General features: G+C 36.7%; 1 protein-coding gene across 6 annotated transcripts in view; it reads left to right on the top strand.

Annotated features, from left to right (window-relative positions):
* The window catches only part of L3MBTL4 (L3MBTL histone methyl-lysine binding protein 4), a 450,236-nt gene that overhangs the window by 230,661 nt on the left and 199,861 nt on the right, over positions 1-19,714 (top strand). For all 6 annotated transcript variants that reach the window (XM_069099671.1, XM_069099669.1, XM_069099670.1 and 3 more), the window contains one exon: positions 16,555-16,625. In XM_069099671.1, coding sequence (XP_068955772.1) covers positions 16,555-16,625 — 71 coding nt within the window. The remainder of the gene's footprint in view (positions 1-16,554; positions 16,626-19,714) is intronic.

Consider the following 19,714-nt stretch of genomic DNA (forward strand, 5'->3'; position numbering starts at 1 on the left):
CCTGGACAAACAGCTCATGCCAGTCTGTCTTTTCTTTGGTCCTTTTTAGGCTTTTCGTGTGCCACAGAATCTTACTGTTTTCTGTCTTTTCACTCATTATTCTCTACTTGTATCTCATTTGCCAAACCAATGTTTAAGCTCTTGGGTAGAAGCTCTTTGCCTTATAGTACTTTGTATGCTCACATCTCTGGACACATAGTAGGTATGCATTCAGTACCATTAATTAACAGCACACTAATAATTAGTATTTACATAGCTCTTTAAAGTTCACCAAGTGTTTTTCAGGCATCATCTCATTTGAGCCCCACAATAACCTTTTGAGAGATACAACCTACAAATATTATTATCCTCATTTTAACAGGGAAGAAACTTAGGGACAGTAGCTTGCTCATTGGCTGCCTAGCGGGTTTCCAAGGTGGGATGTGAATTCTGGAGTTTCTTATTTTGCTTCCAACAGCCTATTCACTATGCAGAATTGCTTTTTGTGCCACATCTGTCTGTCTTGAAGCAAAAAGTATATCTTCTCATAAGATCACAGCAGGACAAATGTAGTGAAAATAGCCATTCAGCTCACTGTGTTCCTTAGCAAGAAGCCCATTGGTCCCACACTGAGAGCAACCCAGAGAGTTTTTTGTTGCCATTGAAAGTAAAAATAAGGTAATTAGAAAGTTGCCATAAAAATCTTGACTTGAAGAAACTAGGAAATTTTATCAAGCCTAAATATATTCATCCTCTGCCATATGCACATACAAAATCTCAGGAATTAAGTACTTGTTTATTGGATTTGAATGACTTGGGGGTTCCTGAACTAATTGAATCCCATGATGACTGAATTGAATTCCCTCTTAACCGAATAATAATTCAAATGCCTACAGAAACCCAGAAGCAATTAGTGACTAGTAGTATATTGACTTAGGGGCAGCTGGGTGTTACAGTGGATAGAGTGCTGGGCCTGGAGTCAGGGAGACTCATCTTTATGAGTTCAAATCTGACCTCAGACACTTAACTAGCTGTGTGACCCTGGGCAAGTCATTTAACTGTTTGCCTGTTTCCTCTTCTGTAAAATGAGCTGGAGAAGAGGATGGCAGACCACCCCAGTATCTTTGCCCAAATAAACCCCAAATAGGGTCACGGAGAGTCGGACAGAACTGAAAAGAGAGGCTGAATAACAATAAGTACATTGGCCCTGGGACAGAGATGGAAAGGGCCTTCTTACCCCAGAACATCTCCACCTTGACTTGAAGAAAGTATTTGTCCACTATGGCATTCATAAATCATAAACTCTGAGAGATGAAAAGGAATCCTACTGGTTATCTGGTTCAGCCACTTCCTTTATGGATGAGAAAAGAGAGGTCCAGAATTCTTAGGCAACCTGCCCATGGTCACACCTACCAGTTAATGGTAGGGCTAACATTATAGTAGGACCCAGGTGTCCTAACTCCCAGGACACAGAGTTATCACTCTTCTTACTGCCTCTACACTGGAAACCTAACTAGGAAAAAGTAGAAAAACTGGTCAAATGAGGACAAACTGGACCTGTCTGAGGGATGCAAAGAACTAAACACCCTCGAGTTGGCTAGGTTAAGTTCTATTTTAGTTAACATGCCCATTCTGGTTCTGCATTTGAAATTAGATAGAGGGTATATTTTTTTAGGCAATTGGGATTAAGTGATTTGCCCAGGGTCACACAACTAGTAAGTATCTAAAGCCAGATTTTAACTCAGGTCTTCCTAATTCTAGGGCCAGTGCTCTATCTACTATATCACCTAGCTGCCCCAGATAGAAGGTATTCTTTTTTTTTGAGGAGCAATTGGGGTTAAGTGACTTGCCCAAGGTCACACAGCTAGTAAGTGTTAAGTGTGGGAGGCCAGATTTGAACCCAGGTTCTCCTGACTCTGGGCTGGCGCTCTATTCACTGCACCACCTAGCCTCCCCTAGAAGGTATTTTTGATTAAGTTAAGGGTTATGGTTGAACTTAAACTGTCATCAGTGAGTGACTCTACCAAAAGGTTCTGTGGATCAATTTCAAGGATTCTGTGAACTTGGATGAGGAAAAAAGAAATGGATGTTTTTACTAAGTGAAATTTAGCTTTTCCTTCAATTATTTAAAAACATTATTCTGAGAAGGGTGTCCATAGGCTTAAACGGACAGCCCAGGAGGTTCATGATGCAAGAAAGGATTAGCATCCCTGCACCCTGATGACCATGGAGTTTCCTTTTAATATTGAGATTCTATGATTCTACACCACTGAAAAAGACATTGCATCATCCACTATTATTCAGCCATACCTGCCCTAAAGTTCTAAATGTCATGCCATGTTACAGTGCTGGTTGTACAATACAGGCAGTTTTCCCTTACCTATTTTGTGATTTATCCAGGAAAAAGTTCCAGCCATAGGTTGACTCCCCCATTGCCCTGGGGCATGCTTCCGGGCTGTTTCCCTTACAGCAGGATAGCAAGTTTTGGATAATATAAATATATTTTTAACAGCCTGAACCTTACATAAATAGAAAGGCAAAACTGCTAAAGGTGATACAGTGCACACTCAAAACAGATTTCAGTAGTTCTTTTTTTCCATTGTTCTCTGGCCTTGGGTTATCTTGCTTACTGTTCCACTTTGTCACTATAACCTAAGGTTAACTACTTCACAATACTTTGGAAACATTTTTAAACCAAGGCAAAATGTACATATGGTTTAAGGTCTAATATATTTTGGGGGTAAAATATTGTAATTCATCCTGAATGAGCTATGCTAGGCAAATATTGAGCAAAAGCAAAACAAAACAAACCCAAACCCTTCTATTTTATGTCTTTATTCTTCCCAAGTCAAAAAATATCAGAGTTCTGGACACCACCTCCTTTTCTAAAGGGGAGTTGATATCTTCATTTGTTGAAGTCCTATCATAGGAACCCTTTTATCAGTACCATGATATATACTCATGACTAATACTGATTTTGCTCATCACACCAAGGGGAATAGAATGCTTCATTAAGTGGAAAAGAACTTCCAGGAATAGCTAGGTGAGAGTCCCAATGTTCTCTGCTTTCATCAAACCTCCGGTGGAATGTTTTGTTTAGTTGTGGGCACCAGGCCTTAAGAAGTACATTGATAATCTCTAGAGTATGCAGAGCAGGCAACCAGGGTAATGAAAGACTTTGAAACCATGGCATATGAAGATTAGTTGAAAGAACTGTTGGAGACAAGAAGAACCAGGAAAAATTGTTATTATTACTAGCATCTATATAGCATTATTAAGGTTTGCAAGAATTTTACACGTATTACCTCATTTGATCCTCTCATGTCAAGAAGAGATTAGATGTATTTTTTTGTCTCAGGGGGTCATACCAGCAGTAATGAATAGAAGTTTCATATGGTAAAAGTTAATCTTAAAAAAAGTTAGGGGGCAGCTAGGTGGTGCAGTGAGTAGAGCACTGGCCCTGGAGTCAGGAGGACCTGGGTTCAGATCTGGCCTCAGACACTTAGCACACACACACACACACACACACACACAAACCTAGCAGTGTAACCTTGGGCAAGTTACTTAACCCTAATTGCCCTCCAAAAAAAAAGTCTAGATGGCACACAAAAAACTTCTCAATGATTAGAGTTTTCCAAGAGTGGGATGGGCTGCCTTAAGAGATAAGTCTGCCCTCTTGGAAGCCCTAGAAATACAAAGATAAGACTCAGATCTCTCTCTCTAACTTAGCTATATTTGTCAGGTATGTTTTCTTGAAGAATCCTTTTGTGTATAGGCCTAGATGACAAGTGAGATCTCCTCTCTAGTTCTCAAATTCTGTGACTCCGTGAATGACCCATTGATTTATTTGAAATATAACTTATTAATATTGTAACATTTATATTATAAAATTCCCTTGTTTTAAATATTACTATAAATAACAACTTTCTTCTCTCCAAAATATTTTCTGCACTGACCTGCCCCCAAATCTGTATCCTCTTTCCAGAGTACTATTCCTACATTTCCAGCTGTCTACTGAATGCTCTATTGCTGCCTTAAATTCATTCTGTCCAGAGACGAATTCCTCATCCCTTAATCCTGCTTTTCCTTCCAGTTTTGCCATTTCTGTTCATGGCACTTCCATCCTTCACTCAGTCTCAGATTTTGAAGTCATCTGTGACTTTTCACTCTTCTCTCACCCCATTCATCCACTCGATTTACAAAACCTGTGATATCTATCTCTTCCCTCTCTTATCTTCTTTCTCCTTGTACTGTAATCCATAATTCAGGATCCTGTCTCTCTTTCCCTTGACTGCCCTCCTAATGGGTTTTCTTGCTCCCAGCTTCTTCCCTCTCCAATCGTTTTTTCACCTCTCTACTTGAATAGTCTTCTTAACTGATTATATCACTGTTCTGACTCAAAAACCTCCATCTGCTCTCTGTTGCTACCGAATAAAGCATTCCCTCCCAGTTCTAGCATTCAAGGATTTCTGCCATCTGACTGCAACTTGTCTGACCTTATCTCTTTACCACTCCTCTTTATTTATTTTTTTAAAGCAATTGGGGTTAAGTAACTTGCTCAAGGTTACAAGGCCAGTTATTTCTGGGTGTGGTGCTGAGTATCTGAACCCAGATTTGATCCAGGTCATCCCGACTCTGGGTGCTCTTACTCGCTGAGCCTAAGCAATTGGGGTTAAGTAACTTGCTCCAGGTTACACGGCCAGGTGTTTCTGGGTGGGTGCTAAGTGTCTGACCCCAGGATTCGATCCCAGGTCATCTCGACTCTGGGGCCGGTGCTCTTACTTGCTGTGCTACCTGGCTGCCCCATCCACTCCTCTTTATTCTAGCCAAATTCAAGTATTCTTGATTCTAATTTCTCCTCTTCCCTTCTCCATTCTCACTATGTTTTCTCTTCTTCTGCATCCTTTAAAGTTCCTCCCTTCTTTCAAGTCCCACTGCATCCACCTTGATGAAGCTGTTCCCTGGAATGTCTATTCCTCCCTCAGTAAAAAATGATCTCTCTTTTATCAGATTCCTCATAGTGCTTTACCTGGGCCTCTATTTATTCTGCTCTCCTGTGAGTCGTGTTTGTGTGTGTGAAGGAGGGGTGATGGTCCTTCTCCCTCTTGCTCCATTACATTGTCGGTTCTTTGGAAGCAGGATGTGTCATTGATTTTTGCTAATCTACAGCTTAAAACAGCTCCTTGTACACCAAGTTGATGATTAATAAATGTTGCTTCAGTCTGATTTTTTTTTTGAGCAGGGTAGGTAGGTCAGTTGGGGTTAAGTGACTTGCCCAGGGTCACACGGCTAATGTTGTGTTGTATCTCAGGCCGGATTTGAACTCAGGTCTTCCTGACTCCAGGGCCAGTGCTCTATTCACTTTGACACCTAGCCACCCCTTCAGTATGATTTTTAGAATTGAAGTCATAGAGTCATAAACTCTAAAAGAGCCTTCAATTTAGTGTTTTTATACTCTTAATAGGGAGTGTTTTTTAGTCATAGAGAATTCTATTTAAAAAAATTCTCTGATCACCTAGCAAACCTCCAGAATCTGGCTATGTGACCTGAGCTATTTTAATTTACCCCATTTGTCTCAGTTTCCCCATCTGTAAGTGGGGATAATAATAGTACCTATATCCCAGCGTTGTTATGAGAATAAAATGAAATATTTGTAAATCATTTAGCACAGTGCTGAGCACATAATAGGCAGTGTATAAATGTTAGACATTATTATCTATCCCCCGCTCCATCTATCTGCCCTCTTCCTATCCCTTTACCTACCGACTTACGATGTCCTTATCATCCCCAGTGTGGATGGTGAATAAATCAATGAAGTGTTTGAAGTAATTAAATTCATGGGGAGACAAGGTGTGTGGAGTGGTAACCTCAATAGGAGGTTACCTTTGGTTATCAAAAGCTGTAGTAGGTGAAAGAGCACAAGTTTTGGAACATTCTGTGGAACAGGACAAGATTCAAGCTCAAGCCTGGTGACTGACGCTATGTACAGGAAACTCTTAAATACTGTCTGCTAAGGTGTAGGGAGTTGTGGTGTCTACTTATGTGACTTTTACATTTAGAACAAATGATGAAATGGAATGTTGTTCAACAGACCTTCTGTTGTCATGTGTCTTCTTGAAACATAAAAACTTAAAAATCACACCATCAAAATGACAAAACCCTGAAATATTAAAGTATATATATAGACATATGCACAAATTTATAATCATGGAAACCAAATTGGTAACTTAGAATGAGTTATTGATTTGTTATCTATATACTTAAGGTTACCTGATATTATGAAGTTAATAGACAAGAAAAAGAAAAACCATGGATAAATGTATCTGGTTATTATTTTAAGCATACTATTTTGTTAAGAGGCCTATTAAATTGTAATGCATATCAGATTTATCTGACAGTATTTTACTTTTGTTAAATTTTAGGTAGGCCTTTTTTCTTGCTCTGATTTTCAGGAACTATTTTAAAATTCTTTTTTAAGTATATAAATCTGTAAATTTCTAAGTGTCTTCCTTGGTTCCACTCTCTAGCTAGTAAAGTAAATATATGCATACACACATATATACATATATGTATGTGTGTATATATATACATTTATATATGTGTGTGTACATACTTTCTTTAAAAAGCAAAAATTTATTTTCTCTTCTCCCCCTTCCCCAATGGGAAAAAAAAGAAACAAAATCCTTATGACAGATATGAATAGTCAACCAAAACAATCCACACATTTTCCATGTCTAAAAAAAATGTCTCAATCTCTGCCTTGAGTTCATGCACATTGTAAAACATAAGCAACTTTGAAAGGTTTAAGAATCTGGATAAGTGAAATGACCAGGCAAACACCTATATTAAAACTGTTCATATGTAGAGGAGTCATTGGGTATACATATGTCCATAAATAAACAAATACATACACATACATATATTATATGAAAAGGTTCACCAATAGAGCCTGTGCTGACTCTTCATATCTTATGACTTTTAACGGGTTATTTTTTACCATGTGATATTTTCCATCTCTTAATATGAATCGAAATTTTGAAAAGATTTAACTGTGTCTCCAAAGATCATCCGTATCCAATGATGGGTCCAGCACAGGTTTACTGAGGGATGCCCTCTGATGAAGTAGAAAGAATCCTGAAGTCAGCTTCTGCTGGTAACTCGCTCTGTGACCTTGGCCAAGGCCCTGAACTGTTCTGAACTTTCATGTATCTCATTTATAAAGAGAGAGGTTTTAATGAGATGATTTCTGTGATCTCTCCCAGTTCTGAAATTCTTTTGGCTAATCCTACTACCATCTCCTCACATTTATGTAGTGCCTTATGCTTTCTACAATATGTTCTCATGCAAGGCACTTACTTCCACTACTAAATGTAAATGTGTTCTATATCAAAAAACAAAACAAACTAAAAACTGTTTAAGCCATAACAAAAAGTGAGCGGAGTCCTCCAGGATCTTGGACCCTGGTATTTCTGCTTTAATGGCTATGTGGGAGAGGGTCTGGCGAGTAGACCTTAGAGGGAGGGGAGGCACATAGGAAAACAAGAAAATCATATGACATTGCAGGCAATTCCAAACTCCTGTCACAAAGTTAGAGAAGGACATTTTGGAAAAAGATATATTTGCATGTATAAACTAGTCATATGCTGTTTTTCAAAGTCCTTAAGCTTCTTTTTTTATGCTTCAAAAAGACACATGACAATAGCAAGTCTCTTGAACACAATTCCATTTCATCATTTGTTCTAAATGTAAAAGTCAGTCTATAAAGAAATACAAATAAAGGGCCAAAACAGGATGTTACTGCTGCCTTCCTTATGTTAGAAAAAAAATTTTCCTTTGCCTCTCAGACAAAAATAGGTCCAAGTTGTTGGGTCTGTTTTTTTTTTCTTTTAGTACACAGTTCAGTACCCTTTCTTTTCCCTACTCTCCCCACCTTTCCCAAGTGTTCTGGTAAATGTTTAATAGCTAGCTCTCTGAAAAATAAAAGCATGTAGGTGATATACTTTTAAGGGTAAAATGCATTATTAACATTTTCTCCATCACTTTCTTAAGTATAGAAACTCAGCAAAACAATAAATCAAGGCCTCATTTATAGCTTTGTCAATTTTCTAAGGTGTAAATTGCTCACAATGAAAATTTAGCAGTTGACTCTCATTAGCCAGTTTGAGCTGGCTCCAGCATAACTCTGGACGTAACATACAGTACACACATGCACACATAAGTCATACTCACTGCCTCCTTATGAACTGCAGGAGATTTGGGGTTTTCAAAAACTATACCCCTGGACTCCAAACAGATACAAGCCCGGTTCTGTCTGTTGTCTTATGATCTGTTGTAACAGCAGGCACCCTGGCATACCCAGGATGACGGCTGGCACAGGGTCTTTGATCTGCTTTTCTAAAAGAAAGCAACTCAAAAGGGGTTAACTATCTTATTTTAATCAAATACACATACATACATACATACATATATGTGTGTGTGTGTATATATATATATGTAATATGTATACATCATTCACTCAGTTCAGGGGAAAAAGTCAGCACCCTGAACTTCAGAGAATACAAACAGAAATTACAAGCAGACAAAAATACAGATAGAAAATAACACAATTCAACAGATCAACAGAGCATCTAGCTGTCTGACCATTACATACATGCATAGTTACCAGAGAGAGAAGCACCAATATCTGGGTTTTCAAAGCCAGGGTGCTCAACGGCTGCCCAGGGTCTCATGTGGCTAAATTACACAACTCTTCCCAAAGTAAGCCCCAAAGCAAAACCTCACCTCAAGGGTATATATAGCCTTCTCCAGGGTCAGAGGACATCACAACCTTTGTGACCCACTTCCTAATTACAAAGTAACAAAAATTGTGGGTCTCCCTGAAAAACAACTTCCCCAAAGCAAACTTCTCTTGTTGGGCTCCAAATGAGGCCCATTAAGACTCAGGGAAGATCTTCAAATTCCCTAGTCCTCTTAAGGGGCATAGAAGATCTTCACATTTCCTTATCATCACACCTGTCTAGCTGAGTTCAGAGGTCCATCACTGGAAGGTCAGCTATCAGGTAATAATTTTCACGGGCGTATTAGTAACTCATGAAGACCTTATATTCAAAGTTATAATTTTCTTCAGTGATGGGAATATCCACCTTAATGAAATCATAGATCTTTTTAAAGCAGGAGTTCTTAGCTTGATATCTGTGAACTTTTAAAAAAAGTATTTGTATCATTATATTAGAATGTAATCAGTTTCTTTCATAATTCTATTTTTCTATTTTATACAATTACAGTTCCTTCCTACCCCTCACTACTTAACATAGTTCTTTGTACATGATAGAAGCTTAATAAAATTTGTTGAATTAAATTGATGACAAAAGTTGGCAGTGGACCTTGCCAAGAAATAGCTGATTTCACTGTCAGACAGACTGAATGTATACCATAGTATTCTATATTGATAACTGTATGGATGTTGTAAATCCCTGTTGTAAAAATTGTTTCACTTCTAAATAGGTGGTGAGGGAAAGAATACTGTGGAATAAGAGGGCATGAGAAGTCTTGGAAAGGCATTCTTAGAGTTTCTGAACTTTTAAAATATATTTATAACTATACTTTGATATAACAGATTTGTACTTTATTTTGTACACTAAAAACATTATTGATCCATAATAAGCTTTAGTGGATTCTCCTATGACACAAGAAAGATTAGGTACCTTGGCTGCAGAGGAGGTAGCATTTGAAGTAGGTTTTAAAGATTTGTGAAGGATTTCAGTAATAAAAATGGGGTGAGGGTACAGCATTTTGAGAAAACTGGTTACTTTTTTAATAGAAAAACGAACAAAGAAACAAACCAGGAACAAATTTGATAGCTGTTGATTAGGAGAGAGGTGAAGAAAGTATGGCATATTAATATAATAGTGTGTCATATATATCATATAGAGCACAATATCACACTGTAAGAAGTGACAGATATGAGAAGTTGAAATATCAGATTTACAGTATGAAGTAAAGTAGCCAATAGAACAATATGGATGATGACCAGAATAATGTGAATAAAGGTAACTTTTAAAAGCAGGTTAATCAGATTTAACACAATGACCCATCTTTGCACACGCTCTCAGAAACGGTCCCTTTGTCAGTTTTTTCTTAATTCTTTTTCTTTAATACAACAGAGGGTTCTATGAGGGGAAATAACTGATATTTTTAAAAGTGATAAACAAGATCCTTTCTCCAACTCTTACTAACTATATGACTATTAACTGTTATGAACTCTATGACTATGTGACTATGGCTCTGAGCCTCAAGTTTCCTCCTCTATAGAATTGGGAATAATACAGATTCTCCAACTTGCCTCAGAAAGTGTTTGTGAAGCTCAGATGAGAGAGAATGTGCCTAAAGTGAATGGAACAGTTCATCAGACAACAGGTTCTTGTATGCATCTGGTTCTTAGCCATTGTTATCTCTGATATATTTTTTCTTCATAACTAAATAATTTTGATAATTATGACCATTTAGAAATTTGATTTGATTTGAGATCTGGAGATAAAAGACTTGCTTCTTTTTTTCTTTTTCATTGCTTCTTTGAGTATTCTTTACTTTTCATACTTGTACTTGAGTTTTCTTGTTCTTATGCTATGAATTATGTTATTGGTGTTGGGATTGGTAAAGCATTTAATCAAAAGATTTGTTTTCTGAAACATTGTTAAACGTTCTTCAACTTAGCCCTGAACACTGAATATCTTTCTCATTTTTTATGTTTGTTTGTTTTTGGAGGGGGGAAGGCAGGGCAATTGGGGTCAAGTGACTTGCCCAATGTCACATGGCTAGTAAGCGTTAAGTGTCCTAGTTCACATTTGAACTCAGGTCTTCCTGACTCCAGGGTGGGTGCTGTATTCACTGCGCCACCTAGTCACTCCTATCTTTTTCATTTTTAGTTCATAATTTATTTCACAAAAAATATTCTATAATCGAATATATGTATATATGTGTATGCATACATACATATACATTTATTTTTTTATTCCCTGTTAGTTTTGTAAACTTGGGTAAATCACTTCATCCATTTGAGCCTCATCTGTAAAATGAGGGGGTTGGATTCAGTAATCACTAAGGCCCTTGAGTTTTCTAAATAAGCCATCATAAGGCCTGAATTTTATCAAATTTCCTTTTTTAAATTATTATATTAATTAACATTTCGTAGAAGTAGTATTTAAATATATGCATTTTCTGAATTTATTCATAAAGTCTTTACACCCTAAATTCTGATCACTTTTTCTAAATGTCCCTTGCTTATTTTAATTAAAAATAGTCTTAATAAATCTACTTAGTCCCACATATTTATCTGATTCTTTTTCTAGTATACTGCTTCATTATATAACTTTTTATGTTTCAGTTATATATGGAATGTGTGATGTTGAAATCACCTGCCATTCTTGTTTTCTGTCTAGATCCTTTTGCAATTTAACTAATCCTTAACCCTAAAATTTTAGTTATTAAGCTATTTAGGTATGCATATCTTTAATATTGATTTACTTTCTCTGTCAGTGGTTTATTTAATAATGACAGAGTTGCCACTGTTCTCTCATTAGTTTCTAATTTCAATGAACTATCCAGAATGAGGATTGCAATCTCTGGTTTTCTAGACACTGTCACACAACATTGGGATCCCCAGTGGTCTTTCTGTCATAGGCATGGCATATACTCACCTATAGTAAACTACTGTAGACTTGTTGGAGTTTGCCCTTGTTTCCATTATGTAATCCTTTTCTTTTTTATCGATGTTTAATCCATTTACATTGAACATCACATTGTTTGTACTCAGTTCTAATCAGCCTTTTGCTGATACATGCAGATAATCGCTATAACTCCCAGTCAGTCGGCTAGCATTTTTTAAGTTCCTACCAGTTGCTAAGCTCTGTGCTAAGTACAGGGAATACAGAGAAAGGCAGAAGACAGTCCCTGCTGTCTAAGACTTCATAGTCTAAAGGAGGGAACAAGATGCAGACCACTACATGCAGAAAAATATACACAGCATAAATTCAGTATGATCTAGAGGGAAGGCACTAAGGTAAGGAAGGAAGGAAGAAAACAAGCATTGATTAAGCGCCCTCTGTCTACTAGACACTGTGACAAATGCTTTACAATTATTTTATTTAATCCTTACACCAACCCTGGGAGGTAGATTCTATCATTATTCTCACTTTACCGATAAGGAAACTGAGGCAGACAAGTTAAGGGACTTGGCCAGGGGTCCCCTACTAAGGAAAGGTCTGAGGACAAATTTGAATTCAGATTTTCCAAACTTTAGGCCAATTACTCTATCAATTTTGTGTCCGTTGGGCTTCTTGAAGAGAATGAAACTCACCTAAACCATCAATTCAACTTTTTGTTCATTGTTTGATTTTTTTTTTTAAAGACTTGGTCTCTAAAATTTATCTGCCCCAGAGTGGAAGTGCAGCAGCAGTCATGGGCTGACCCCACTGCTTATCAGTACAGATTTGGCCTACCCCTTTACCAAGCTGAACAAGTTTGTCTTTTTTTGGATAACCTAAGGAACCCCTGCTCTTGGAGCTTGCCATATTGGAGCCAAACTTAGTGAGGATTCCCCCCATCTTCCCCCCCTCCCCGCCATCAGCTGAGCCCTACTTATCCTGGAACATCTGAATTCATGCCCTCTACCTGCCTTGCCTTCCTCAATAGGTGTGTGAGATAATAGCAGACCAAGCTTTTAACACCATTCTAATTCCTAGAACCCTAACTCAATTTTCTAGATCAACTCAGTTATCACCAAATTTTCCTTTAAATAGTTAACATTTTCCTCAAATGACCACCTTCTTTGCAAATGGGTGTAATTCAGTGAAATACAGTTCGCATCCATGACCTGATAGATTGCATTAACTGTATAGATAGTTTTTTTCTTGGTTTTGAAGTATTGGCCTTTTCTCTTTCTTCTCACCTGTGGTAGGTAGGAGTGTCCCTTTCAAGATTACTCATTTCCTCTTCTCTTTGTTGAATATTTGAATATTGTAAGTCCAGCAGCTGAATATATGTGATAAGTGCTAAGTTTATTTTAAACCCTCTTAGTTCATCTATACAATATATTCTACCTCTAATTGCATATATCAAACATTATCCAGTTAAATTAATTATAAATGCTACAGTCTACAATAGTGTACATAATGAATTTCAAAGATTCATACACCAATTCCCCTCCTCCCTTATCATTTAATATTGCCACAAATTTTAAAAGTCCCATTGAATTTTTGTTTACTCTGAAAAATATTCATGATATTTCCCCTGCTCTGTTCTTTCCTTGAAATAATTCCAGGCTATAACACTCCCAACTCTTGTTTTACTATCACATAATAGTCTTTTTTTCCTCTCTTATCCTGATAGATAATAAGCCAGTGAAATTTGAATTGGATTACCTAGATAGTGAAGGGTTTCTCCTAAGCCACTGGTAAGACTATTTCTTTTTGTCCCTGTAGGTCTAGAATTCAATGACTCTTTACCCAGATGAGTTGAATCTGATGTTTGTCTTTGAGGGTGCCCTGTGAATCTAGTAGATTTGCATCATCTCCTGATCCTACTAATTCAGCGACATTTTTAAAAAAGTAGTTTCTTGAAAATATCATGGTTAAACTATTTTTCTTCATATTTTTTCCTAGATTATCTCCTGATTTTCAGATAAATTCTCTGACAGATCTTCTCACTCTCTCATCTTTTCTTGTAGGATATCTCCCCCTCTCCTCCCCTCCAGTCACATCATCCTATGTTCTTGCTTTGCTGAATTTTTGCTTCTGCTGCAAATTGGCCTTCCAGCCCAAGGATTTGATTTCTCATTGATTCCATTCCTTTATTCAAAGTTTCCATTTCTTGGGCCATTGTGAAAGTTACTATGGATGTTTTTCCCCCCTTCTGGTGTCTTTTCATGTGAATCTTTTTATCAATCATATTTGTTCATCCTGTTGAAGGTGGTTATTCTCCCCCTTTCCCCCCGCCGCTGCTTATTGACTCCGTTGTTATTTCCTTTTCCTTATCTAAGAAACTATTCTCTTTTGAGGCTCTTTGGATGATCTCTCTTTTCTCTCCTTTCCCTCTCATTTATTTTATTCAGGGGTCTTTTTATTCACATAGAGTGAATGGAAGAACTGGACTCTTATGTTTACAGGTATGAAAGGCTTCTGTGTAAGCTTTTAGTCTTTTTTCATTTATTTTTAATAGATTTATACTGCTACCTTTTGTTTTTATATCACTGAGATTTCTTCCTGTATCTCTTTACTTCTCCCCTCCAGAGAGTCATTCCTTATAACAAAAAATTACAGTTTCATTTCTTAATCCTGACAAATCATTTCTAAAATATGATCGCTGATGTATCTATGTATATGGATAGAAAGAAAGACCAGCAGACAGACAGATAAGTAGGTAGGTAGGTAGGTAGGTAGCACTTTTTAAATAGGTTTAGAGCTGGAAAGGACTTTAGAGACCATTTAACATAACCCCATCATTTTATAGCTAAGGAACATGGGGCCCAGGGAGGTTAAGTGATTATCTCAGGTCACAGAGATAGCAAATTATAGAACCATGATTCATACCTGCTTCCTTCTTGATCCTCACTACAGCCCTTTGAGATAGGAGTCACAGGTATTACTTCCTCCATTTTTATGGATGAGGAAACTACAGATCAGAAAAGTGATTCACTCATTGTCATTTTGCTAGCAAGTGTCAGATTCCATACCTAGGTCTCTCCTGATTTCATATCTTTTCTAATATGCTATGCTGTCTTTCTTATAAAATATTAACTATACTTAGCTTTCAATTTTAGCATTTTTTGTGGTTTTATCTTGTATTACAATAAATATGTAAAATGTGCTTGCTGTTTTATGTGATTATATTCAATTTGTAATAAATACACAGTGCTGCCCCATTATGAAGGTGCCAAATATTCATTTTATTAGAAATTATATTTTCAATATTTAATTTGCAAAGAAAAATGTTTATAATAGATGCTAAGCCCATTGACTTTGTGTGTTCTATAACACTTAGGCTTTTTTACACAAATAGATTTTATCTACATATAAAACTTAGTCATAGTTATGTATAATTCTTCTTAAATTATGTAAAATTTTTGCATGTGCTCTAAAATGCATCTCCCTTAATTGTTCATGTTATCCATCTCACCTCTTCCTCACTTTTCCTCCTTTACAAAACTAAGATAACCTTAGTTGGTGCAAAAAATTGCCATGAGGACTTGGGAGGTGATGGTCCCCCTGTACTTTGCCCCGTTCAGACTGTATTTGGAACACATCAACAGAAATTAATAAATTCCCTGACATTCAGCAACTTAACTAAAGTTCCCATTTTCTAGCTGTTCTAGTACCATATTTATAATTATCTGATTGCAATAATAAATTCAATTCTGGTTGCCTCATTTTAAGATGACTGTTTATAAACTGCAAAGCCTCCAGAAGAGGGCAGCTAGGATGGTGATTTGAGATTGCATGAGGATTGGGTGAAGGAAATGGGAGTGCCCAGCCCTGAAAAGAGAAGATGTAAGGGGAACCATGATATCTGTGTTCAAATACTTGAAGGGCTATCATATGGAAAAAGAATTCGAGTTATCCTTCTTCCCTGTAGAATAAGCCAGGAATATTGAGTAGAAGATACAGAGTGAGACTTAACTTTAAGTTTAGTGTAAGAAAAAAAATCTTCCTAAGAAGTAAGAGCTCTCCAGCAATGTTATGTGCTGCTTCTAGAGCTGGTGAATTCCCTGTCATTGGAGGTTTTGAAAGAATGACTAGATGACCAATTGTTGGAAGACTTATTAAGAGCTGGGTTGGGCTAGGTGGTCTCTGAGGACCCAGCTCTAAGGTTCTATGATTCTATAAGAATAAAATGAGAGAGTGGGGAGTGGGAGGAATTAAGTAAATAGTTTCAAAATGTTGTTAACATAAGGAAAATAAATTTTATTATTTTTATTAAGCAATTACAACATGTAAATCAATTAAAATAGGTCAGCTTCCTGACTACTCGGAAACAATACTACACACTTAATTACATCATACATTTTTCCTTATACTTTACGTCTTTTTAAAGTGTGCTAAGCCAAGTTGTAATAACATACCATAATCAAAGAGTTGTAAAATGAGACCCTGTAAGATTCTACAGTGCTGCAAAAGTAATGAATGCCCTGTGATTCAGTGACTTAACTAAAACCCCCATTTTCTAATTGTTCTAGCACCATGTTTATAATCATCTTTGTAGCGACAGAGTCTAAAGCCCTTAGTAGCAATTGGTTCTTACCCAAACAGCTCTTCTTAGGTTCTAAAGAACATAGTTCCTGAATTTTAAGTGATTTTTACCTGTGACAGGACAAACTTTTCAACATTTCAGCCTACTCCCTGAATAAAACTTTTTTCTTGGCTTGGAAAAAAAAAATTCAAGAAAAAATTAATGCAGCGAAATATCTTCTAATTCACTACTGTTTACCCTGTGGTGTTTATTTAGTTTCATGCTGCTACTACCATGATTTATTCCCACCTCACAGGATAATGAACCTAGATTTTATTTCTGTTCTTTGCCCAGACTTGTACAGCAGGCAAAGTGTCTGAAAATCAAAGGAAAAGAAGATATTGACTTGGATAATTTGTTCAGAGGTAAAAACAAAAAAAAATGTTTTTTTATGGGGAATTTCTTGGAGTTTTTGTTTGTTTATTTGTTTGTTCACCTGTCTTACTGAGCTCTGTGGTGGAAAAAACCATTAGGCTGGGAATAGGAAGATGTACCTTTCTCTTTTACTTCACCTTCTTAGTAAGCAAGCCATGTTAGACTTTGTCTCATCATCAATAAAATAAGGATATTGGTTTTTAATCATTAGATGATCTCTAAGACCCCTTTCAACTACAAAATTCTACAGTGTTCTATGATTGCCAACACTGAGAAGAGTGTCAAACCACATACTCTTTTAAACAGGACCATGAGAGTAAAGTAATTAATGATAACATCTACCTTTGCCTTCTGCATATAGAGCATTATAACCAGAATATCACTGGTGTTATTGCAATAGGTTAGGACTGAAGCATTTGTACATGTAACCTCATATGTTGGGTGAACTTCTGAGGCTCCTTCCAGTGCTAAAATTCCCTGATTCTATGATGTTAGTTTGGAAAGGCAGATAAGAATATACTTGCCTTAAAAATTTTTTCTTAAATGCTGGAGGATGTGTTTAGGGGTATATTCAGAAAATATTTTGGTTGAATTCTCTTTCCAGTTAGGGCTCAATAAAGATATATTTTTTGTATCACTCTTCACATCAGCATAACAAATCAGTTTCTGTTTATGTAGCTTTAATTCAAATAATGATGGAAAATATCATAGTTGATTTTGCAGTATTTTCTGTATGTATGTGTATATTATACACACATATATATAATGTTGCAAAGCACTTGTGTATTTATTACTCATCTGAACCTCACAACACCACCATGAGGTAAGTATAACAAGCATTATTATTTTCATTTTAGAGAAGAAATTGAGACTTACAGAGGCTCAGTAATCTGCCCAAGGTCACACAGCAAGGAAGCTTTAGACAAGGGAGTCCTCCCTAGGGTCCCTACCCACTCCAAATCTAGCACTCTGACCACTCCACCATGCTGGTCACTTAAGGCCATTTTTGTGTCATTGTTAATTAATCAACACTTTTGTCCCTCTGGCTGAAGTGGATTTCTACGCTATTTGTATCTCCTAGAACTCCTTAGGAAACCTTTCTCCGCTATTGTGGATGAAAATGAGATGCCAAGTTTTCTGCTGGTTTAACCTAGAGTGCACTGAAATTAACACAGCTGTGTAGTTGGGCATTTCCCTTTCAGGAAGGCAATACCCATTAGACTTTTCTGAGGAGAAAAAGAAAGTGTTCTTGGCAGTCATTGAACGAGAGGGCTGGGATTCCTGTGAGCATGCTAGCCTATTTCTGCTCATCACAATAGGGAGTGAAGCACAGCTTGTGGTCCAGGGAACAGCTCCTGATTGCATCCCAGCCACAAAGAAGAAAATGGAGGGCTGATAAATACTGTGACTCTATTATGCACAGGCGTGTGCGCGCGCACACACACATACATACACACACACACACACACTCTCCTCTCTCTAAAACAGAACAACTTGTATATATAGCTAAGTGAAGAGTGGTACCTTGTTTTTTCAAAGGAAGGAGTATGGTCTCTTTCTAAAATCTCAAAGCCCTTATCTTTAAAAAGTAACATTTATGAAAACAGTATAAGGGATGTCTAAAAAAAAAAAGTTCTAAATCAGTTTTCCATAAGGTTTGGAATATCTCAACAGAGTAATTATGTTTTTATTAAAACATGCAAATACATGGGCACATGCGCACAAACACCCAAACCTTTTTTACAATTCATATAGTAAATGTAGTAATGAGGATAATCCTTATAAATAGAAAAATATATTTGCATAATGTGAAAAATGAAATCTATTTTAATTATTCAGTACATACTTGTTCTCTAAATCACTTTAAAAAAAAAAAAGCAAATTCTTGGCCATATGTTTTTTCTTTTCTCCAGGGATTTACTATTTTCTTTGGTTTGAATATTTTAAGATCCTAGATCCACAGCTCCATACTAAGAATTAAACATGATTTTGTGAGTTCCTTTGATGGGTTCATGAGAACTTTGGACTTGATATCAAGGGACCTGGGTTCATATCCTGGCTTTGCTTCTTAATGCTTATGTGACCTTGGGCAAGTCTCATAACCACTCTGGGTATCAGTTTCTCATCTTTTAAAATGAAATGATTAGATTAAAAGGCTTCTAAAGTTTCTTCCAGCACTAAATCTATTATCTTCCTGGCTCAGATCTACAAAAGCAGAGGCTAATGGTATCCAGGGAGGGAAGCAGTTCAGCATTATGTTCTCTGTGTCTGGTCATGCTAGTGAGCCTTTCTTTTGTCTACCTAAGTGCCTTTTAGTTCAGCTTAATTTCATTTTTTATAATTTTCTCCTTCCCCTTCCAAATGACAGTAAATGCTACTGCCTTTACTGGTTCTTAGAATACTCCTATTCACTTGTATTAACTTGTGAAAGGAGACATGGTTTCTGTCTCTGTTGTTCTGAACACAAGGTTTTATAATCAGGCTGAGTTTTTGTTTGATTTTGTTTTGTTTTGTTTTTACTTTTGGGGTTTTTGGGGGGGGTATTAAAAAAAGCAAACCTGTTATTTCATTGGGATTGGGAACTCCTCATTAAGGAGATTCCCTCTACCAATGTGCAGATTAGTATCTTCTCTGTACTTTACAATCTCAGGAAATTATCTAGAACGCTGAGGGGCTAAAAAATTTTCCTAGGCTCACATGTTAACATGTGTTAACAGGTAGGACTTCAACCATGATCTTCCCTGGTCTTGAGGCTGGCTCTCTCTTAACTTCATCATGATTATTTCTTTTCATGTCATTAATTCTTTAAAAAAAAATTTTTAATAATATTTTATTTCCCCCCCTAAAAATGGGTGGAAATTATAGTGTCTATTTATTCTTTTCCTTGAAATACTTTTCACCTAATTTTTTTTCATCTTAGGCATATTTTAAATTTTGAGTTACACAATTTTTATTCCTAAAGCAGTTCATTCACTGAAGTAGCTGGACTTGGTAGCTGCTGTGGCGGGTATTACAAAAAATTGCAGAAACCTTACCATACTTTCAGCCAGGTATAGTTCCAAGAAAATCAGAATCAGTG

This window comes from Petaurus breviceps, unplaced genomic scaffold (assembly GCF_028583685.1).
Source record: "Petaurus breviceps papuanus isolate PSGF00001 unplaced genomic scaffold, PetGlider_PUasm1.0 38, whole genome shotgun sequence".
Taxonomy (NCBI): domain Eukaryota; kingdom Metazoa; phylum Chordata; class Mammalia; order Diprotodontia; family Petauridae; genus Petaurus; species Petaurus breviceps.